Here is a 24105-nt window from a genome sequence, read left to right on the forward strand (position 1 = left end):
TCTCTCTCTCTCTCTCTCTCAAGCAGGCATCCTCTCCGGCGCGGCCCATCTCTAAACACAAACTGTCAGCCAGTCAAACTCTGCTCTTCCCAGTCTGTCAGAATATGACGAGCAGTCAAAACATGACGCTTCACAGCAGCCATTGTTGCCTTTGGAGGGTTTGTGGAGAGTGGGGAAAATTAGATCGCACTTGACCCCCTGACCCCCCGACATCAGCTTTCACAACACTGTCAGAATTATGTATTTCATCTTGCGACTGTGTCCCGCAAAATAGCTGTTCTACAAGCTCACAGTGCATTGCGATGTGACGCATTGTGAGTTTGTAGATCTCGTGTTTTTTTTTGCCGCGGGACACCATCATACGAGGAAGTACACAGTTAAGCATATGAGAGGCGGGATATTAACCCATTAAGACCGGGAACGCATCTGTGTCACTTTTTGATTTGAGCTAAAAAGCATTATTTCACACTTTGGCTATTCAAAAATAGCAGATCTACAAGCTGATCTGCTATTTTTGAAAAATCGTGAAAATGTGTGCAAATCTTTGAATATATATATATCTTTTTTAAGCAAAAACAAATTACTCAAATCTTTGCTTCTGGGGGTCCCTGGAAAATATTTTGAGCTGGGGGTCGGCGGCCAAACACATTTCATTCTGGGGGTCCTTGACATGAAAAAGTTTGAGCACCACTGATATAGAAACATACGTTTTTTCAGAAAAGTGTTGGGATTTCGAAGACATTTGTCGAATCGTTATCTCAGGTCTTAATGGGTTAAGAGTGAGTTGTTGAGCACTGCGTACGGTCATCGTTTATGTTCTCTGCATCAACAGTGCGTCATTACGTTACAGACACGGTGACATCACCGGTTTAGCCAGGACAAACAGAACAGAGACACTTTTTGAGAGATTGAGAGACCAGGCTTTTTTTTCCCCCCGAATAATAATCATCATAATTATGACTTTTGTCATACTTATGCATTTATTCATGTGCCGCAATAGGCTGAGTCACGGCGAGGAGCTGTTGAATGTTGATTGTGTCGCGTCGGGGCAGTCAATGGGAGATGTGCTCGGTAGAGAATAGAAGGTCACCCGCGTCTTCCTTTACGTAACTGGCAGGGGCTTTGAAAGGACGCTGATGCTTCCAGTGGCCTGCCCTGCACTGAGAGATGCAACAGGAAAGGTTACCAGTCTGTGGGCAGCGGTTTTCTAGCTCTCTAACGCTGCGTGTGTGTGTGTGTGTGTGTGTGTGTGTGTGTGTGTGTGTGTGTGTGTGTGTGTGTGTGTGTGTGTGTGTGTGTGTGTGTGTGTGTGTGTGTGTGTGTGTGTGTGTGTGTGTGTGTGTGTGTGTGTGTGTGTGTGAGAGAGCTGTTTTGTGGGTGGTTGTTGACTTCTAGTGAATTCTCTGACTCTTCTCACTGAGAGGCTTCCGGGGTCGTTTCATTTTCAGCAGTGGTGGAAAAAGTACTCAAATTCTTTACTCAAGTAAAAGTACCAATACTGAAGTAAAAGTCCAGAATAAAAAATGTACTTGAGTAAAAGTACAAAAGTATTGGCATCAAAATGTACTTAACACATCCACCGCCAAGGGCTAATCTCATAATGTACTTACCACTGCCAAGCTTTTATTGTTGTTTTTTGTTTTTTTCAAGTCGCCATAGCCCTCGTTAAAATCCTTTAGAATCCGCGATCCACTGTTTGTAAACATCGTCCACATGTCCCTTTGTGTACTCGTCGAGACCGCGTGTCATAAGGAGGCGCTATGTATGAGTTCTGGCCGTTTATGTTAACATGGGAAATGCGAGGAGAAAAAACTACACGAGTCAAAATGGAGGTATAGTGTGCGCCTTAGAATAGAGTCGGACGGGAAACAATTACTTCCGGGTAAATTCCGGGTCACTTCCGATGGTGTTACACTGAAAATGGTTGGCGCTCAGGGCGTCAGGCCACATGACTTCTTTGACGTCTTTTGGCACTCAATGAGTTAAGGTCCTTACACACCGGGGCGATTTTTTCGTGCGTTTTTTTTCTTGAAACCTTATAAAGTCAATGGCTCCGTACATGGAGCGAAAAGGCGAAAAAGCGAAGCGAAAAAGCGTCTTTTAATTATTCGGAACGAGTCCGAATTTTGCGTGTATTCGCTATATCCGCCGGTATGTAAGGACCTTTAGTCTCTTTGGGTTTTCAGGGGAAGGCCGCAGGGGCGTGCACAGATAGACTCTAGGTGGAGCTAGAGCGCCTGCCCTTTGCCCTCTTGACCAGAAGTGCCCTTTTGAAAAAGGGCATTTTCAGTTTACAGCAGGGGCTTCAACAGGGGGTCCGGGACCCCTAGGGGGTCCTCAGAGTTACTACAGGGGGTCCGCCAAACCTTTATGTGATATGATTTTTCTTTTTACCATAACCACTCGAAACCTAGCATCCCTTTTCTGAGGAGAACTTTAGCCAAAAATAGCCGATCTACAAGCCCACAGCGCCTCGCGCTGCGAGGCGTTGTGGGCTTGTAGATCGGCTATTTTTGGCAAAGAGGTATAGGTGTAGAGGGGGAAAAAGAGCAGACCAAGTAAAGAAAAAAAAAGTATAATTTACTTGAGCACCTGCCCCTCAAAATGTCTGTGCACGCCACTGGAAGGTCGCATGTGAACACATCCGGGTTCTTGCCATAGCTGAGGACTGTATAACTTGATTTAGGGTTTTCCCTCCTTTTTTGTCCCTGCTACCTAAATGCTGGTGACGAAAAAAATGCTGGTGACGAAAAAATGCTGGTGACGAAAAATGACGAAAAAATGCTGGTGACGAAAAATGACAAAAAATGCTGGTGACGAAAAAATGCTGGTGACGATAAATGCTGGTGACGAAAAATTACGAAAAATGCTGGTGACGAAAAATGACGAAAAATGCTGGTGACGAAAAAATGCTGGTGACGAAAAATGACGAAAAATGCTGGTGACGAAAAATGACAAAAAATGCTGGTGACGAAAAATGACGAAAAATGCTGGTGACGAAAAAATGCTGGTGACGAAAAATGACGAAAAATGCTGGTGACGAAAAATGACCAAAAATGCTGGTGACGAAAAAATGCTGGTGACGAAAAAATGCTGGTGACGAAAAATGCTGGTGACGAAAAATGACGAAAAATGCTGGTGACGAAAAAATGCTGGTGACGAAAAATGACGAAAAATGCTGGTGACGAAAAAAATGCTGGTGACGAAAAATGACGAAAAATGCTGGTGACGAAAAAATGCTGGTGACGAAAAATGACGAAAAAATGCTGGTGACGAAAAATGACGAAAAATGCTGGTCACACCTTGCTACCATCCTAACCCTGTCACCCTCAATGGATGTACACGTGTGTTCAAGCAATTTAGTGTCACTCCGTAAAAAAATATAATAAAACACTCTACGTTATGCCTTATTTGTTGAACTGTTTGTAACTAAGAAATGACGCTGAAATGCTTTTGTTTTTTTGGTAACGTGGACGCACAGGTTGTTTATTCCACCTCTTCAGAGTTGACCATGTGCTCCCCTCTCTGTCGCCCTCTGCAGGTGATGAGCAGCAGGTTCCTGCCCTATGAGACCATTGTAACCGATGCGGTCCTGAGTCTGGACGAGGACACGGTGCTCTCTACCACAGAGGTATGCCGGAACCACACACCTAGGCCTGGCACAGTTATTACATATTCCTCTCATCGCAATTATTTTATATAATCACAATTATTTTTGCATAATCAATTCCATGTTAACTCATTCAATGCCAAGCTTATTTATGGAATTTTGGCTCTGAGTGCCACAGTCAAAATTCATTGTAAAAAAAAAAGTGCTCAGGAGCCGAGATACAGCCTTTTTAACTCATTGAGTGCCAATGACGTCTTTTGACGGCCATTTTCAGTGTGCCATTAGTGCCAATGACGCCTTTTGACGTCTCGCAAAAAATATATTTTTTTTTCTGTTTTTTTTTGGTATATATATAATTTTTTTTTATCTCAAAGGAACTAGGAGAAAACCATTTTCGAAAAGTTTTTGCTCCACCCACAATGTTAAAAGTGAAACGGAGAAAAAAATCACATTTTTCCTCCCATTGTAAATGCTGTATTTCTGAGTGAGGCATGGCACTTTCAAACATCAAAAACAAATGTCAACGAGGTCACAATGACCTCGTTGAAATTTGTGAAACCACACCTGAAGTGACTCAGTGATTAGCAACCATCAGGGGATCAATCACACTGAAGACAAACATTCTGTGACCAAAAAAGGTAAAATAATAGCCTATTCCTTGGCACAGGGATCAACAAGCTTGAAAAGCCTGGCACTGAATGAGTTAAGTAAGAAGTTATATATGCGTTATTTGTCATATCTGCCCTTTGCAATTTTTGTTTACGAAAGCTAAAAGCCAAACAGAAATGTCATTTGTATTCATGACGTTCCATTGATTTTCAACGACAGAAACATCGCGTTAATCGCAATTATTTGACTGACAATGAATTGTCAACTTAAATTTGTAATCGTGACGGCCCTTACACACACACACCCACTGCTTTTCAAGCCTTTAGTGGCCAAGGCACACGAGTGGGCAAGGCAATATCTAAAGGCACACTTGCGTTCATGGCGAAATTAATTCTACATGCTCTCAACACGTTGCAATGCAATGTGTTGTGAGCTTCTACATACATCTGCTGTTTGTTTAACCCATTAAGACCTGAGGCCGATTCTACGAATGTCCTCTAAATCCCAACAGTATTCTGAAAAACATATGTTTCTATATCAGTGGTTCTCAAACTTTTTCATGTCAAGGACCCCCAAACTTATGTATTTGGCCGCTGACCCCCCATCTCAAAATATTTTGTTCCAGGGGACCCCCCAGAAGCAAAGATTTGAGTTCAAAATGTTCGCTTTAAAACAATATATATTCAAAGATTTGCACACATTTTCACGATAAAAGAAAATAGCAGATCTACAAGCTCATAGCGCTGCACTCGATGCCGCGCTATGAGCTTGTAGATCTGCTATTTTTGAATAGCCAAAGTGTAAATTAATGCTTTTTAGCTCAAATAAAAAAATCACACAGATGCGTTCCAGGTCTTAATGGGTTCAAATGATTCAAACATTTGTTTAGGATATACAATTTGACTCTGTATTGGGAAACGAGTACACAAATTGTACGAAGTACTTATATAGTTTATAGTTTTATATTGCTTTATTATTATTATTATTATAAGTGTGGTTGTCACAAACTCACAAAGCACACATGGACTCGGCAGGCACACCTGCCATGATAAAGGATAGGACCAGTGGGTTTCCAAAACCTGGTCCTGCATGGGAGAGAGTCCTGGGTGCTGTTTGGTTATCTCTCTTTACCAGGAAGTTAATTGGATTTTCACCTGCAGCCTAGAAAAACCAACAGTAGCTGCGGTCCCCCGTGGGGGCCGATGGGCGATGGAAGGAAGCCATTGTGCTACAGGAACAGCACAAATACAATATAGACTAAGAATGGACACCGTCACCGTATTCTCCAATTTGTCATTGTCATTATTGCAAAGCAAACCCCCCCCGACAGGGTAGAAGCAGGACTGACGCAAAGCCGAGGAAGAAATATCGATTTGAAAATGACGCTATTATTAGCGTACAAGGTTACACTTCCATAACGGCGTAAACGGAGGCCGGACAGCGGCCTGTCGTTTCTAAATAACAGACCCCACGAAGGCCTTGATTAGCCAATCACAATTTAATATTCAACAAAGGCATGTAATAAATGCATATACGTGCTCCTCTCCTCTCCACTCCTTGGTTTGGTTTTCATTTCCTGTTCTGTCGTCTCTCTCTCTCTCTCTCTCTCTCTCTCTTTCTGTTCTTCTGCTACTGAAGGGACCGATGATGTCACTGTTTGGCCTGCCTCCAGGCCTTCACCAGTCTGTGTGGCACTGCATCAGCAACCAACGCAGACTACTCTCTCTCTCTCTCTCTCTCTCTCTCTTTCTCTTTCTCTGGCTCTTTTTTTTCTCCTGTGTGGGCCTCTATTGACAACACAGTGTTTTAAACTGTCCTTTCCTTTCTCCCCAAACGCAGGCATGGCCGATCGTGTTTTTCTCTCAATTCTTCCTATAGCATACCTTTTTGTTTCTCTCCACTAACTCCCCCCAAACTTCCATCCCGCAAACCCCACTGAAACTTTAATTCACAATGCACTTAGACTTTCTGTCCTTCTCTCTCTCTTGTCTGTTTCTTTCATTCTATTATTCTCTCGCTCACTCTCTCCGCAACTTACCCCCCTCCCCCCCCCCCCCCCGTCTCCTGTTTCCTACAATTAGCTCTCCTAATCGCATTTTGTCCACAGCCTCTTGTGCCATTTCTATTGGGTGTTAGAGAGGGTTGTGTTTGAGCTGCTGAACCCAAATGACCTCAAAGGACCGCTTCATTTATGATCAAATATGGACTCCTGACGTGTTCTCAGATGGACCGGTGTGAGAACAAGACCCTAGAAGGTGTTAGAGAGGCAGCTGCATCTGTAAACCTAGCGATGCGTTTGTTTGTTTGTTTGTTTTTTGTTTGTTTTTGTGGTGTTTTTTTTCTGTTACACTGTACTGTCTTTAAGACCTGAAGCCGATTTCTACAAAGTGTCTCCTAAATACCAACAGTTTTCTGAAAAACGTATGTTTCTATATCAGTGGTGCTCAAACCTTTTCATGTCAAGGACGCCCAAAATGATACGTATTTGGCTGCGGACCCCCATCTCAAAATATGTTGTTCCAAGGACCCCCAGAAGCAAACATTTGAGTTAAAAATGTTCGCTTTAAAAGAATATAAATATATTAATTTGCACACATTTTCTTGATTTAAAAAAAATAGCAGATCTACAAGCGCGTTGCGCGGCACTCGGTGCCGCGCTATGAGCTTGCAGATCTGCTATTTTTGAATAGCCAAAGTGTAAAATAATGCTTTTTAACTCAAATAAAAAGTGACACAGATGCTTCTTCGGGTCTTAATGGGTTATTTTAAAACTATTGTATTAAAAAAAAAAAAAAAAGGACCACTTCACCCATTTTCAACCTATCTGCATGTAATTGGTCCTCATTATAATATGGTACCATTTTCTTCTACTCGGGTCTGTCTCTCAGAGGAAGTCTGTGGTCAGCTCAGAGTCCCGCCTACCAGTGACATCATCGATGGGGGAATCCCAAAGCTAATAGAAACGGCAGGCTTTTCTCTCCTTGGAAAGTTGTAGCGCTATAATGGAAGCCATTGTTCTCGCATTAATAAAAGATAATTGTTTGAAATGACCAAACCTGCCTACCCGATGATGTCACTGGGTAGGCGGGTTTCGGAACATTCCACAGCCCTCCACTGAGACACAGAGCGAGTAGACAAAAATGGCACCATCTTATAATGAGCATTAGTGAGGACCAATTATATGAAGATAGGTTGAAAATGGGGGGGAATTGGTCCTTTAAGAAAGTGGTGAACATTCAGCAAAAATAGGAGATCTACAAGCTCACAACGCGCAACGTGTTCTGAGCTTGTAGATGGGCTATTTCCGGCAAAGACATTTGGTGTAGAGGGAAAAAAGGAGCGGAGTAGTTATAGAGCCGGGGGGGGGGGGGGGCTCTGGTTAACCCATTGAGACCTGGAACGCATCTGTGTCACTTTTTCATTTGAGCTAAAAAAAAGCATTATTTTACACTTTGGCTATTCAAAAATAGCAGATATACAAGCTCATAGTGTGGCACAGAGTGCCGTGCTGTGAGCTTGTAGATCTGCTCTTTTTGAAAAAACCTTAAAATGTGTGCAAATCTTTGAACATATGTATTTTTAAAGCGAACATTTTGAACTCAAATCGTTGCTTCATGGGGGGGGGGTCCCTGGAACAACACATTTTGAGATGGGGGGTCGGCGGCCAAATGCATATCATTTTGGGGGTCCTTGACATGAAAAAGTTTGAGCACCACTGATATAGAAACATAAGTTTTTTTTTTGTTCAGAATACCGTCAATTAGAAGACATTTGTAGAAATGGCTTCAGGACTTAATGGGTTAACTAAGTATATGGTCTCTGTCGGGTGGAAACCTCATAATTATGTCCAAAAACTTAACTTTTCAGGATTGAAATTTACACAAAGCGTGTCGCTTAGCGCCGCGTTTGAGAGCGCGCGGATCTGCTGCTTTTTGATGCTTTTGTGTGACGCTGCAAGTGTGATCAAGTTAGGACGTTGATTTAAATAAATAAATAAATACATACGAAGATAAGAGGTTTCTGCCCGGCGACAGCAAACGACATACTGCTTAAGTGCTTGAGCTCAACGAGGATAGTAGCTACACACAGTAGCTATACTGAATCAGAAAATGCAGCCGTAGTTCTGATGGGAAAAAAAAAGAGAGCAGACTGCTGCAGCGTTCACAGCGGGCGTTAACCCATTCAATCCGGGAACGCATCTCATCTTGTCATTTTAAGATTTCTTTGGGGCTATTCAAAAATAGCAGATCTACAAGCTCGCAGCGCGGCACTCGGTGCCGCGCTGCGAGATCTGCTATGTTTGAAAAATCGTGAACATTTTCCCAAATCTTTGAATATATATATATAAATGTTTTACTCAAATCTTTGCTTCTCAAACAGTTTGAGATGGGGGGCGGGGGGAGGGGGGGGGGTCCGCGGACAAATACATATCATTGTGGGGGTCCTTGACATGAAAGAAGTTTGAGAACCACTGGTATAGCTGTTAGGATTTAGAAGACATTTGTAGAATCCCCCCCCAGAAGCAAAGACTTGAGTTAAAAATGTTCGCTTTAAAAAAATATATATATATATTCAAAGATTTGCACACATTTTCAAGATTTTTCAAAAAAATAGCAGATCCGCAAGCTCGTAGCGCGGCACTCGATGCCGCGCTACGAGCTTGTGGATCTGCTATTTTCGAATAGAAATCAAATTAAAAATGACATGAGATGCGGATCCCCCGGATTGAACGTGTTAAAGGAACGCGGCGTCGTGTTGCGTAAGCAGCATTGTAGTGCAAGAGCGGCTTCTCTTTGCCGGGCTTGCCTCGCATCTGAGCTCTACTTGATGTTTCCCTCTTAATGCGCGATAAGATGTTTCCTTTGTTGCTACACTGTAGTTCACAGAGGAATTGTTAAGGGTCTCTGGTGGCCTTTTGTGATTTCTTTTTTTTCCCTCCCCTTGTCACCTTGATCTCTTTTTCTCTTTGTGTGTGTGTGTGCGCGCATTTCTGTGTCCTGACTACACGTATTGTACATCCCTCACTCAACGTTTCCGTTCTCTTGTCTCCCTCTCTCTCTCTCTCTCCCTCTCTCTCTCTCCAGGTTGACTTTGCCTTCACGGTATGGCAGAGTTTCCCCGAGCGCATCGTGGGCTACCCGGCCCGCAGCCACTTCTGGGACAGCAACAAGGAGCGCTGGGGGTACACGTCCAAATGGACAAATGACTACTCCATGGTGCTGACAGGAGCTGCCATTTACCACAGGTAAAAAAAACACAATGGCCCTCTCGCTCTGTTCTGTTCTATTTTATTGTGTTCTATTTAGGCTGCCTTTTGTTTCTGTGTTCCATTTAGCTCGACCCTGCGGTGTAGCCTTTTTTGTTTTTTTTCCCTCCTTACCTTGTTCTGTTCCAATTCAATACTATGGGGGATCCGAGCTGTGCGTTTGTACCTTGTCTGTTATTTTCTGTTCTGTTCTGTTCTGTTCTGTTCTGCCCGACGCTCCGTTTGTCCCACCTTTTCATGCGATGCGCTTCATTTCATTGATCTGTGGATCTAGATCAATGGTTTTCAACCTTTTTCATGCCCAGGACCCCTAATTTGATATACATTTGGCCACGGACCCCCAATTGAAAATGTTTTGTGCCAGGGACCCCCCCAGAAGCAAAGATATCAGTTAATTTTCTCTTTAAAAAAATATACATATTCAAAGATATGCACACCTTTTTCAAGGTTTTTCAAAAACAGCAGATCTACAAGCTCATAGCGCGGCACTCGGTGCCGCGCTATGAGCTTGTATATCTGCTATTTTTGAATAGCCAAAGCTAAGTGGTTCAAAATGATTTGTGACGCTATTAACTCATTTTGCTGTGGACCCCCTGGTACTCCCTCAAGGACCACTGGTGGTCCCCGGACCACTGGTTGAAAACCACTGATCTAGATGTTCACCAGGTTTTGCCCGTTATGCGCGTGTGGTTTATAAAAACGTCAAACATCATTTTCCCCCACGACGGTGTTCCATAGTTTCCCGGGTTTAGTTTGCATGAAGACCCCTGTCGGCTCTCATAACGCCGTCGCTGAGCTGAGCTGGGAGCAGTCTATTAAGCAGGAAAAGCCAGCCAATCACTTGAGCCAGACGCTCAATCACTTTCAATAAGTCAAGCAATCAATCCATCCAGAAACCCGGAGTAATCGGCCAACGAAAAGGGGGTGGAATCCATAGTTCTCTCAAGCATCTCTAACCATTAACACATCCACTGCCAAAGGTTAATCTCATAATGTACTCACCAGTGCCAAGATTTTATTGTTGTTTTTTGTTTTTTTCACGTCGCCATAGACCCCGTTAAAATCCTTTAGAATGCGCGATGCACTGTTTGTAAACATCGTGCACATGTCCCTGTGTGTACTAGTGCAGACCACGTGTCAAACGGGGCATCCATGTTGTAGTTAGAACGGTTTATGTTAAACAGTGATGACCGAGGAGAAAAAACTACAAGGGAGAAAATGGCGTTTTTGTGTGCGCTTTAGAATGGAGGCCGACGGGAACGGCAAAACCCGTTCCGTTCCGGTGGTGTTACACTGAAAATGGTCCGTGTAGAAAATTGAAAAAAAAAAAAAAAAACGAAAAAAAGGAAAAAGCACCCGGACCGTAGCACTACGGTCTCGGCACTTAACAGTTGGATTTAATGGACCGTAGGACTACGTTCTTGGCAGTCAATGTGTTAACTTAAAGGCTGCATTACGGCTAGCTCATAGTCGGTCGCCTTCCGTGACCGGGCAGGGCAACCTGGTTGCACCAATACATCACTTTATTTTCACACTTAAAGCTGCGATCCATTAACTTTCAACCGACCTGGGACACTGAACCCGGGGTTCGCCACACTACTACTGTTGGTCTAACGGAGAACACTTTTAGGAAGGCGAGTTATTTCCAATTTGAGCTACATATGCAAAACCTCTTGTCAACTAGTAGTGGTCCTGCACTACCGCGAGCAACCTGTGTGCGCAATATTACTTATTTTAAAACCTAAAATATGGCTGATATATGTTCTATTATTACTATGCGCCCGCGACTACAAACCACATAGCCCATGGCAAAAATGCTAATGACCCATTAAGACCTGGGACGCATCTGTGTCACTTAAGATTTCTTTGGCTATTCAAAAATAGCAGATATACAAGCTCATAGCGCGGCACCGAGTGCCGCGCTATGAGCTTGTAGATCTGCTATTTCTAAAAAATCTTGAAAAAACATTTTGAAGAATCGCCTCGGGTCTTAATGGGATAAACAGCTTAAAGTGTGGTAAAAATGAAAACTCCCTGCATATACCAATAGTCAATACACAGATCGACTGGTCAGCCCACAAATGGACGGACGGACTGATAGAGCTTTGTTCATTTAATTGGATTATTTTATACACGCAGATTTGGTTTTGTGTACAGCGGGGCGAAGGACCAAACCCCAAGCCTGGCTTTACTGTAAAACCATGTTTTTCATTCTGTAAATCAGTGGTTCTCAAAGTCGGGTCCTTATGAGGGAGTTCCAGGGGGTTCCCCAGCAAAATATGTTAATATAGCTTCAAGATCAGTTTAACCCTATACATACTAGGCTATAATTATTATCGTTTTAGTGAAACTTTTTTAATATTTCGGAAACATTTTAACAAACGCAAATTTTGTATCGGGGTCCTTTGGTACAAAATATTTTCAAATGGGGGTCCGCAGTGAAATACATATTCATTTGGGGGTCCTTCACATGAAAAGCCAAGGTTTGAGTGGCCACAGTCTCAGAGGGCTGTGGAATCCTCTCAGGAGGATTCTCAGGTGTATCATTGTTTATTATTAGCCATCTAACCTGAGCCTCTCTCTCTCTCTCTCTCTCTCTCTCTCTCTCTCTCTCTCTTTCTCGTGCGCCGCCTCCTCTTTCCCTTCCACTCCCTCCCTCCCTCCTCCCTCTCTCCCTTCCTTCCTCTCATTTCCGCCTTCCTTTATTCCCTTTCCCTCCCATGTCCCCACTCCCTTCCTTCCTTCCTCCACTCCTCCCTTTCCATTCCTCTCTCTCTCTCTCTCTCTCTCTCACTTTCCCCTCCTCCCTCTCAAGGTTATTATAGTTTAGTATTTTTCATGAGTTTTAATTTGTATTTACTTTTCACTTGTTTAGTTTTGATTCGTTTTTAAAGCAGGTTTGATAGGGTTTTTTTCTCTCGTTTTTTTCTTCTTTTCAATTGTAATAAGATTCATACAAAGGTTATAAAACTAAGGAAACGCTTTCTATGCTTTTAGTTTGTCTTAGAGATTTTTGTAAGCACACGATACAGCTTATTACGGTAGTTATCTAAGCCTTGTTATGTCTTATTTTTTATACGTTTGCCAATTCTAGTTTGTGTTATTTTGTTGGTTTTAGTTCACGATAATAACCCCCGCTCCCTCCCCCATGCATCGTCATGCAGGTATTACCACTTCCTGTATACCAACTTCCTGCCTAGCAGTCTGAAGAGCATGGTGGACCAGCTGGCCAACTGCGAGGACATCCTCATGAACTTCCTGGTCTCTGCCGTCACCAAGCTGCCGCCCATCAAGGTCACCCAGAAGAAACAGTACAAGGAGACCATGATGGGACAGGTATAGTAATAAGACCTGGAACGCATCTGTGTCATTTTTTGATTTGAGCTAAAAAGCATTATTTTACACTCTGGCTATTCAAAAATAGCAGATATACAGTACAAGCTCTTAGTGCGGCACTCGGTTAAGAGCTTGTAGATCTGTTATCTACCCGAGCTTGTAGATATGCTATTTTTGAAAAATCTTGAAGATGTGTGTTAAAGCGAACATTTTTTACTCAAATCTTTGCTTCTGGGGGGTCCCTGGACCAAAATATTTTCAGATGGGAGTCGGCGACCAAATACATATCATATTGGGGGTCCTTGACATGAAAAAGTTTGATATACCACTGATATAGAAACATACGTTTTTCAGAATACTGTTGGGATTTAGAAGACATTTGTAGAATCGGCTTCAGGTCCTAATGGGTCAAGTGGTTAAGAACATCAACCGTGTAATTGCGGTGTCCCCTGTTTTGCATGCCGTCCTCACTTCTTTGCCCTTGCTTTCCTTTCCCTCTCTGCCATACTATCTGAATGTATCAAGAAAATTGTATGAAACCGAAAAAAGACGATCGTACTGTAACTAGTTTTGAATCTTTAATTATTAACGCTGCAGGCAAAAGTTCTCCTCACCACCTCCCAGAAAAGCCACCTGTGTCTGGTGGCCTTCTGATGCAATAGCTCTTTGGCATCGGATAAAAGCGCGAATTAAAGCTCCGAAAACATGGCTGCTCTCGTGAATAAACCAGAACGATCGCACACATTAGAGAAATATAATTACACAGGCTGGTAATCTCAGTCTTCATAAGTGGTTTGCTCTATTGAGGTTAATTATCTGAAGGTCTAGTTAAGCTCCATCGAAAATAGGGCTTTGATCAAGCCAGTGAATCGTGGAGATGACATAGTTATGTCAAGCTTCCTTTTTATCATGGCTGTTCCTCCAGACGCCGTTACATGCAGTACAAGCTCTGATCCAACCCATGATGTTTCATGACATGTCAATTTTCATTATCCAGTGGATGTGTTGTGTCTTAACGTGATTGTTGGTTAGTTCCCGTTCTAAGCGGTGATCAAACCTTGTGATGTAATGCTGACGACGTGACTTCTTCCCATTCTCCCCCCCCCCCCCCCCGACAGTCATCGAGAGCGTCCCGCTGGGCCGACCCCGACCACTTCGCCCAGCGGCAGACCTGCATGAACAAGTTCGCCAGCTGGTTTGGCGCCATGCCCCTGGTCCACTCCCAGATGAGGCTGGACCCCGTTCTGTTTAAAGACCAGGTCTCCATCCTCCGCAAGAAATACAGGGACATCGAGAGGCTCTGACAGGACTGGCGCCCCCTAGGGGGGGTGGGGGGTGGGGGGGGGGACCCTGTGCCGCCGCTGCCGGGGGAGGCGCCGCGACGAGAAAGAGACTCGGTCGAGAGCGGAAGGACTCGCGGCAGGACCACGGCAGGACGGATAGGGGGCGCTACAGCTCTGTCTTCCACTCAGCACGTTGCCAATGACCACAATGCCGCTGCTGCTGCTGCCAAGAATTGACAGTGGGGGGGGGGGGGGGGACGAAATTAACTAAAACAAGGAAAGCAAGCAGATGGTGTCTGGATATGAAAAACACAACACAAACGCACACAGACAAAGAGATGGTCGTATTTACAGACAAACATGCCGACAACGCCAAACAGTACCGCGTCCACAACGTGCAAATACGCAGCACACACTACTGACGACGAGAACTTATATGGATAAAATATTTTTTTTCTATGGATGCCACAAAAACGAACAAGGATAACAAAGAGACCTTCCTACTTTCTAGGCACATGTACAAGACGGTAGAAGCGGGGAGGTATCTGGGAAACGCAACCAGCCACAAAAGCCCCAATCCTACTGACCCGGGACTGACCCTGGGCATTGACTCAATGCAACCCCCCCCCCCCCCCCCCACTCCTCCTTCATCCCCTAAAACCACCCGCGTCCGCCTCCCAAATCCATATCAGGATCCGTAACTGGACTTAACTGCTGACTCACTACCAAGCCTTGCTCTACGCCCTGGGAAACCCCCATTCTTTTATCGCTTTTTATCCATCAGTCTTCTGCCATTATTGTGCGAAACGACCCCCAAACCCCTTATCCTCTCACTAGTTTGGGATCAGAAACTCTGCCGTTTGGTGTTTCAGTGCGGGGAAAAAGCAAACTGCAGTGTCGGCTTTATGATTGTTGTGTGCTGTGCTGGGGAAGGTTTATACAGTAAACCAACCATTTCCTGATATTGTCAGCCATCAACTCACAGCCTTGAGCACAGTCTCAAAACATCCTGTCTGTCTGTCTGTGTATCTGTGGCCCATTCCCTGATGTGCTGACAGCAGCTTTTATATTTTGTCTGTCTGCTTATCTGTTATCACTGAGTTAAAAAAAAACATATCTGATTTTACATCTCATTTCCGCCCCATAAACTGTGAACAGCGGTTGTGCTTTTTCTTCTTTTTTTTTTTTTTTTTTACTTTTATTATCTTTTATTTTCTCCTCCAAACTTTCTACTTTCAATTTTAAGTGTGTGTGTGTGTGTGTGTGTGTGTGTGTGTGCGCGTGCGTGCCTGCCTGCCTGCTTGTGCAGAGGCTTGAAGAGTTGGCTCATCCAACCGTAAACTCACGTACTTTTCCCTCAGTTTGAATGAACAAAATGAACATTTCTGGAAGAAATGGAGCAGAACGATGCATTCTAAACCAAACTCATTTTGTCCGTTTATTCCCCTCCTGCATGGCCTCAGAGTGCCGCCCTCGACAGCAGTAAATGGTACAATTTAAACCATAGACAGGTCGTTAGTGGCTGGCGTCATTTCACAAGATTTTAATTTTCTCAACGCGTCAGTGCCATACTCTAGACTAGAACATTGACATTATGGGCTGCCTTTTAAAATCACTTATTGCACATTACTGTACATTGCCAATGTCAGGTTGAGTGACTAGATCCTATCTTGAAGAAATGTCCCTCGGAATATTCCGGTTTCCAGGCCACCGTGGCTCTCCTCCCCTTCTACGTGACAACAGTGTCTTTTTTTTTTTTGGTGACATATCGCAAGGCCTCAGATTCATTAACCCATTAAGACCTGAGGCCGCGTCTAAAAAAATCAAAATCCTAACAATTTTTCGGGAAAAAAAAAATATATATATTTTTCACGATTTTTCAAAAATAGCAGATCTACAAGTTCATAGCACGGCACTCGGTGCCGGGCTATGAGCTTGTATATCTGCTATTTTTGAATAGCCAAAGACATCTAAAGTGACACAGATGCGTTCCAGGTATCAATGGGTTAAAATGCCAACATTTATCAGGGGGAGACGCGTTTGGGCATTCACTTAGATGAAGCTATTTCATTTCGGAGGGCTTGCTTTATTCCCAGGGAACAAATATTTGATGAGACTGTCTCACGTTATGGGCCATTCGATCGCGGGAAGCAGTGACCCTTGACCGTAAGTCCATTAGCTAACGCTAACCTTGGCTAGAAAAGATGTTCCAAACGCCTTTTCCCTGCCCAACTAGCTGTATTCGTTGTAGAGACGGGGGGGGGGGCTATCCTTTGTCCATTGCGTATGTCCCTCCACACGATAAGCCACTGCTATATTGGAAAAACGGGTCAAATTGGAAAATGAGCTTCCTGTCTTGTCTCTCAATTGATCTATTTGAAGGGAACAGCTATTTGGAAAAAATTGCCTTACTGCTGTACTGTAATGCGCTGTCATTAGGACTATATCGTCACTGCCGGGCAGAAACCTTGTATCTCCGTATTTCAACTTTTTAACCCATTAAGACCTGAGGCAGCGTCTAAAAAAAATCTAAATCCTAACAATTTTTCGGAAAAAAATATTAAAAAAATATTTTTCACGATTTTTCAAAAATAGCAGATCTACAAGTTCATAGCGCGGCACTCGGTGCCGCGCTATGAGCTTGTATATCTGCTATTTTTGAATAGCCCAAAGAAATCTAAAGTGACCAGGTCTTAATGGGTTAAATGAATGCTCTGCTTTGTCATACTGCGGTGTCACACAAAAGTAGCAAAAAATTGCAGATCTACTGCGACGCGCTGTGAGCTTGTAGATCTGCAATTTCTTCCCATTTAGATTGTTTCGAAAGTGATTAACCCATTAAGACCTGGAACGCATATGTGTCACTTTTTGATTTGAGCTAAAAAGCATTATTTTACACTTTGGGCTATTCAAAAATAGCAGATATACAAGCGCTATGAGCTTGTAGATCTGCTATATTTGAAAAAAACGTGAAAATGTGTGCAAATCTTTGAATATATATATAGTTTTTTAGCTCAAATCTTTGCTTCTGGGGGTCCCTGGAACTAAATATTTTGAGGTGGGGCGGGTCCAGTAGCCAAATACATATACATTTTGGGGCCCTTGACATGAAAAAGTTTGAGAACCATTGATATAGAAACATACGTTTCTTCTGATTTTTCGGTTAGGATTCATACATTTTGTAGAATCGGAACCTCAGGCCTTAATGGGTTAAGTGAAAGTGAGTTTTATAAATATTGAACCAATACAAAGTATTAACAAGAGCTTGCGACTAGATAATAACTATTGGATCCATCGGACACACCGGTTCCTTTTTCCATTTCCTGAAAAGAGTTTTTGTACATACAGTAACAAGGTTTCCCCCACCCGACAGAGACGATAATGCAGTTTTCACGCAAGACCTCAAGTAGCCCACTCTACCAGACCACATGAATGAGAGCTCTTACTGGGCTTTTACTGGCCTTTCCGTCGCGTGGGACTGAAGCCTGGTTCATTCTTTAGTCTGAACGCTGAAAATAGCATCTACAAGCTCTCAATGTGTTGCGATGGCAACGCTTTGTGAGCTTGTAGATCTGCTGGTTTTTTTTTTTCCTTTTTACAACAACGTTTTACATTGGAGTAGGCCTATAACCCATTAAGACCTGGAACGCATCGGTGTCACTTTAGATTTCTTTGGCTATTCAAAAATAGCAGATCTACAAGCTCATAGCGCGGCACCGAGTGCCGCGCTATGAGCTTGTAGATCTGCTATTTTTGAAAAGTCGTGGAAAATCCATTTTTGATATTTTTTTTCCGAAAAACTATTAGGATTTAGAAAATGTTTAGAAGCGACCTCAGATCTTAATGGGATAAATTAGGCAGGATAATGTCTGAGCCAAAGCAGTTGGTATCCTTCTGGGTAACAAATACGTGTCACTCGACCATTGCCGTTATTAATGTGCTGTTTTACATTTTATTTCATGGTGTTTTGACGTCATGTGACGTGGGTCTGTGTCTAACTGAGGTGTAGGCCTTAACACCGCCTATAGCAGCTGGTGACATTACACTATCATTCCTTCTTGTCTTTGTCTCAACCGTACATCTATTGTGTGTCATATCCAAACAATGTAATTCTACAGCGCAAAAATGCTTTCAGCTTACCTAATGGCATATCATAGAAGACCTGGCAGGCCTATAATAATGTTATTTTTCCTACTCTGTACATGTTTTGCATATCATGTTTTTATTCACTTTCTTGTAATGTACTTGCACATTTGGCCCATGAGTTCGGAGTATGATGTGCTTGCCAGGAGGTGATTTATGTTTTTATCTGATGTGGAGTTGCACCAAGGCTTGTATCTCTCAGCAGAAAGCATTCATCTCAGTGATTGTGGAACAAACATGCGCGCGCACGCACACACACACACGCACACACGCGGTCACATCTGGTTCCCATTAAGTGTTCGGTGGAACATATTGTTTGAATTCATGTCGAACCTTTTATATCTCTGATTGCTTGAATTGTTGTTGATCATCTCAAGAGCAGACACCCTCCCCCACCCCGCTTTCCTCCAGCCTCTTCCCAGCTTTTATGCGACAATTTCACAATACCAGACATTTCAAATACCCTGGAACTCGCAGCATTGTATATAAGCATATATTTATTTTCACAGGCAAACAAAACCAGGCTACAGTATGCAGACGTCAGGGCGACTGAACCCATAAGACTTTTTTTTTACAGTGTGTTGCCGAGGGGAATTCTGTGAGGAGAAATGTGATTTGATTTCGTACAACAGGTACATGTTTTCTTTCCTCCACCGACGCCAATATACCTTTTATATATATTTTTTTCATTCTGCCTCGGTGTCTTCCGAAAACATCGCTCATTCGCACCAATTCTGCTCGTATAGAATCCTCTAAGAAATTGATTTACGGACATTATAGCAGAGAAGAACTTTGGTACAGAAAGCAAAGAATAGATGATATAGACCAGTGGTTTTCAACCTTTTTCATGCCAAGGACCCCTAAATTGATATACATTTGGCCGCGGACCCCCATTTGAAAATGTTTTGTGCCAGGGTCCCCCAGAAGCAAAGATATCAGTTAATTTTCGCTTTAAGAAAATATAAATATTCAAAGATATGCACACTTTTTCAAGGTTTTTGAGCTAAGTGGTTAAAAATGATTGTGACGCTATTAACTAATTTAGCTGGGGACCCCCTGGTATTCCCTCAAGGGCCACTGGTGGTCCCCGGACCACTAGTTGAAAACCACTGATATAGACCAATGCCTTTAGAATTGGAAGGAGCCTGAATCATCTTGGCTGCTATCTGAAGCAAATAGTGAAGTCCAATGAGGACTTTTAGTCGCTGCCGACAGAGACGTGAAAAATAATATGCAGCTGCGTCCCCTGAACCAGATGGAAAACATTTTCTCTTTTACTGCTGTAATCTCTTTCCCCGTCCACACAATAATGACTCTGAGACAGTGACAGTAATGTCTTACCTCTCACGGCTTGTTTCCAGTTCAAATGACTTAACTATTGGGGAACTACTTTTATCTCGCAAATGGAAATAACTGCACGCCATCCAAAGTTCCAACGGCTTACATTAACCACTTAAACCCCAGCATCCCCACTGTGGGGGAAACTTTCGTAGAAAATGGCAGATCTACAAGCTCGCGTTGTGAGCTTTTAGACTGCTTGTAGATTTTTTTAGAGGGGAAACAGAAAAGGCACTAGTATAGAGCCCTGAGAGACTCCGGTCAGCCAAGTATAGGGTTTAAGTGGTTAAATGCAATTGATTCGGTTTGACCTGATCTGTGCCGAGAACCCGCGCTATATTCCTGCTGTTATAGCTGGACAATTTTGATGAAAGGAAACATGCAAATTTGCTAATTGAAACCATAAAGCCTGATTTATTTCTATTTTCAGTGTGTGACACTAGGGCACGGCTAACTATAAATCAGGCGTAATCCTATGCTTAACACAGCTGTCAGAAAGTTTTGTCATGATGTGCCAGCCATTTGTTTTAATGGCAGTGGCAGTGTGTGCAGGATACTGCACTTGTCTGTCCTTAATTTGTGCCTTTTTTTTGTCAGCGTTTGAGTTCTCCATACACTATCACTGTCTGCCATATACAGATATAGATATTGAATTCAGCAGCAGCACCACCATTGGGGTTTTAAGCTGAATTTATATTCCGTCGCACAACGGTGCCGCTCGCCAGAATTAACAGATTTTCAAGCTTACAGCGCATCGCAGTTAGCTTGAGAATCTGTTATTTTTCGGCGAATGGCACCATTGTACTAATGAATATAAATGAAGCATTACCCACCCCTGTCCTCATACACTGGATGTATCGCAGAGTCCATCCTGTTATGCCCCCCCCACCCCCCCCTCCCCAATCAGTATTTTGGACACTGTTGCTAAAACGACGATGCATGACCACTTCCTGTTTTGGGATTATTTATCCGTGATTGACTATCACGTAACCAATCGGCAGGTTGTTCTGTTGACTAGAGAGGACTTTTTATTTTTTATTTTTTTTGCTCAGTCAAGCCCAGCTGTCCTGATGCCTTCTCCTCCCCCCTACCTTGTAATTAACTGAAGACTTTTATAGAGGTCACAAATGAAATAGAGAAATGCCAATTTTGTAAGAATGATTTATAAAAAAGGAATAAACTCATATTTGATGATAACGATGTGTCCTCTTGTTTGTGCCTTGGTTCTTCCCTGGGTACCGCCATATTCGCACTGTCGCCATTTTGCTCGTCCATCTTTGCGGCGGGGGTTTCCCCCCCCAAGTATGATGTAAGCGCAAAATGGCTGCCGTGTGAATATGATGTGTGCTAGAGTCTTTTCACCTTACTAATGTGATCTAACAATGCTTGGCCGCACCCAAATTGAATACATCAGATGGTAAACAAGCATTTTCATTGCGTTTGTTTTGCTCATGGTATAGTCTGCTGCATGAATACCGAATCTACCTTGACTCCCCACCTGGCAGAAAGAGAACACATTCCATTTGTACCGTAATAATAATAGTCCTTCAATGCACCTGCACAGGGAGATATAACAACCACATCAGTATGGGACCACTGGAGAGGGAGGGGGGATATTAGTCACTACTCAAACCATTGATTTTTTTTCTCTCTCTCTCTCTCACTCGCTTTTCTTTTCTTTTTTTTACTGTGCTGAAAGCATCTTGACTGCTTCTCCAAGCTGCCTCTGTCCTTCTGGATCTCCCAAAGGATAATAGCCTCATAACACATCTTGGATATGCTCTGAATTATTAAACACATTGCTATCAGAGACCGATACTCTTATGCAAATCCTTGACCTCATAGCAGTGCTGTGTGTTTGTGTATATACAGTACATGTTTATATACTGTACATATATATATATAATACAACAGACAGATAATAGATAGGAATAAATATAGAACTTGAAAAGTGTGCTCCACAGAGCGCAGGTCTCTGCCAGGCCAGGTTGCCTACCCAGGGCCTGCAAACTTTGGAAGTCATAGCCAAGTGGAATGGAATCAGAAAAGTCTCACTAATACATCTTCATCACACAAGTAGTAGCAAGTTTTGAAGAAAACACAGAATGGCGGAAAATCTAGTTTAGCACAATTGGCCGGGCCCATATGGGGAGTTTTGTCATCCAGGTAAAAAATATTTTGATTGTACAATCTATGGTTCAAGAGTTATAGAACAAAAGGTAAAGTGGGCTGTTATAGTGCCACCATGAGACCAATTTAAAAAAAATAGTACACAGTGTTCATGATTTGTGGCATTTTGTGCAAAATGGGCCACTCCCGCAAACTGTTTTAGAGCCAATCGTAGCCAATCGGATTGAAATCTGTAAATTCTGACACATGCCTCTTGAACATGTGGCCAGACGGAGACTTGTAATGACTGTTAAGTTTCTGACAAACTGTCAAATAAAGATCACAAATGAGTGAGAGACATTCAGTGAGAGATCAAAAAAGGATGAAAGAGAGGACAGATAAAATAAAGTGTATTATATTTCAAATGCAGTTTAAGTATTGAGTGGTATTTTAACTCTATCCCGAGAGCATCAAACAACAAAGACAAGCATGCAGATGGGGATTTGACCTCAGGTCTCACATATCACAGTCAGCAGCAGTAACTAGGGGCCTATTACACGAAAGGAGAATTAAATAAGCCTGGATTTACAAAGGTTTGACAAAGTCTGGACCGTACAGCCTGGTTTATTCCGTTCCATGAGCGCCAAGCCAGGCTGAAAAGGAGCGACTTTGTCGAGCTAGACCTTGTCAAGCCAGGCTGTGTCGAGCCAGGATGGTAAAGCCAGGCTTCACGTATTCCTATAAAAGACCATGAAAGTCGCGCTCTTCTCTGTGGCTGAACAGCAGCACTGCAGCAGCTCATGGAACAGTGAAGTTCCCAGGAATTACATTTAGGGCCTTGAGTCTTGAGTCCCAAGACTCAAGACCCAAAAGAGTCTTCAATCAAGAGGATCCCGGGGAGACATCAAATTTCTCTTTTGGGTCTTGAGTCTTGGGACTTAAGACCCAAAAGAGAAATTTGATGTCTCCCCGGTATCATACAAGGAAGTAAAATGTATAATAAGCAAGAAAGGAAACATGGGCGCAATAAATAGATCCAAGGAAAAAGTATTGCCGGCAAATTAAATTTTACCCGCGACGGTAAGGGGGGGGGGGGTCCCCGTTGCGGTAACGGGGTCGCCGTTACCCGCGAATGTAACGGGGGTCCCCGTTGCGGTAACGGGGGTCGCCGTTACCCGTGGCAGTATGCTTAAAGGAGAGCCATTCTACCGTATTGGTTCAAATTCAGAGTTGGAAATTGTGTGAAATTTTTATTCTATTTTGGAAAGACTTTGACCATATTCACGTTGCACCAGATCTAAGGGACACTTTTTTATTTAGTAAAAGTACAGTCAATTATCATAATTTATTTTTATAATCTTTTGGAATATCTTTCCTCTCCCAAAATGTGTCACTACCGAAACATGTAGAATTACCTTAGAATAAAAATACTTATATGAATGTATTAATTTATTTTTTCATCCTCCCCTGTACAGACTATTTCTAAAAATGAACTGCCTCCCCCTGGTCAGCCGGGGCGCCTGATGGAGGAGAAGGGAACTGGTTGGAATAACGTGTTCCTTCCACGCGCTATGTCCAACCAGGGAAACTCCCCCCTGTCGGGTGATAAGAAGCGGCCTGCTTGCTCCTCATGCATTGAAGGAGGCATGAGCTTCAGCTTGGGCTCTCCCTAGGCTGGCAGAGGGTAGGTAGTGCCCAGGATTACATAGGCAATTGGCACTGGGTGAAAAAATGTGGGTTACAAAATTGTGGGACAAAAATTATAAAATAAAAATAAAAAAAATGAAAAAAAAAAAAAAATGAATGTAGGTGGTTTCTACAATTAAATACATTAAAATGAATATTCTAACTGATTTTTTAATATTGAATTCTTAAGATTTATCAAAATTAAATGCTATATTTCTTTGTAAAATGTATAAAGTTGATTATATTGATTTCAGAATTAATGATAGTTGAAATTACACATACTGTACACCTAACCAATCATTATCATAAAATATTGGTTGATAACTCACTAAAGTCACTATCTTTGATTTTTGACAAAATAACTGGTGTTTCGGTTGTGACTGCACTATTTCGGTAGTGACTGTATTGTTACGGTAGTGACCATAGTATTTTGTTTACAAGGCTGTGCCATAGTCACTTAACTCTTTTTGCTAAACATTCATTGTTGACATAACACATACACCTAACCAATCATTATCATAAAATATTAGTTGATAACTCACTATCTTTGATTTTTGACAACATAACTGGTGTTTCGGTAGTGACTGTATTGTTACGGTAGTGACCATAGTATTTTGTTTACAAGGCTGTGCCATAGTCACTTAACTCTTTTTGCTAAACATTCATTGTTGACATAACACATACACCTAACCAATCATTATCATAAAATATTGGTTGATAACTCA

At 42.6% G+C, this 24105-nt stretch overlaps 2 protein-coding genes across 6 annotated transcripts in view; one reads left to right on the plus strand and one right to left on the minus strand.

Annotated features, from left to right (window-relative positions):
* Positions 1 to 15969, plus strand: part of ext1b (exostosin glycosyltransferase 1b) — a gene marked incomplete at its 3' end in the record, with an annotated part of 150520 nt that extends 134551 nt beyond the window's left edge. For 2 of the 3 annotated variants that reach the window (XM_084081245.1, XM_084081246.1), the window contains exons 10-13: positions 3542 to 3631; positions 9304 to 9464; positions 12650 to 12821; positions 13940 to 15969. In XM_084081245.1, coding sequence (XP_083937371.1) covers positions 3542 to 3631; positions 9304 to 9464; positions 12650 to 12821; positions 13940 to 14125 — 609 coding nt within the window. Of the gene's footprint in view, positions 1 to 3541; positions 3632 to 9303; positions 9469 to 12649; positions 12822 to 13939 lie in introns of those variants that run through there. The other variant, XM_084081247.1, reaches the window with a different exon arrangement.
* The window catches only part of med30 (mediator complex subunit 30), a 279467-nt gene that overhangs the window by 193142 nt on the left and 62220 nt on the right, over positions 1 to 24105 (minus strand). The gene's annotated exons all lie outside the window — the stretch shown is intronic.

The sequence above is a fragment of the Gymnoscopelus microlampas genome (genome assembly GCF_963454915.1).
Source record: "Gymnoscopelus microlampas genome assembly, chromosome: 15".
Classification (NCBI taxonomy): Eukaryota; Metazoa; Chordata; class Actinopteri; order Myctophiformes; family Myctophidae; genus Gymnoscopelus; species Gymnoscopelus microlampas.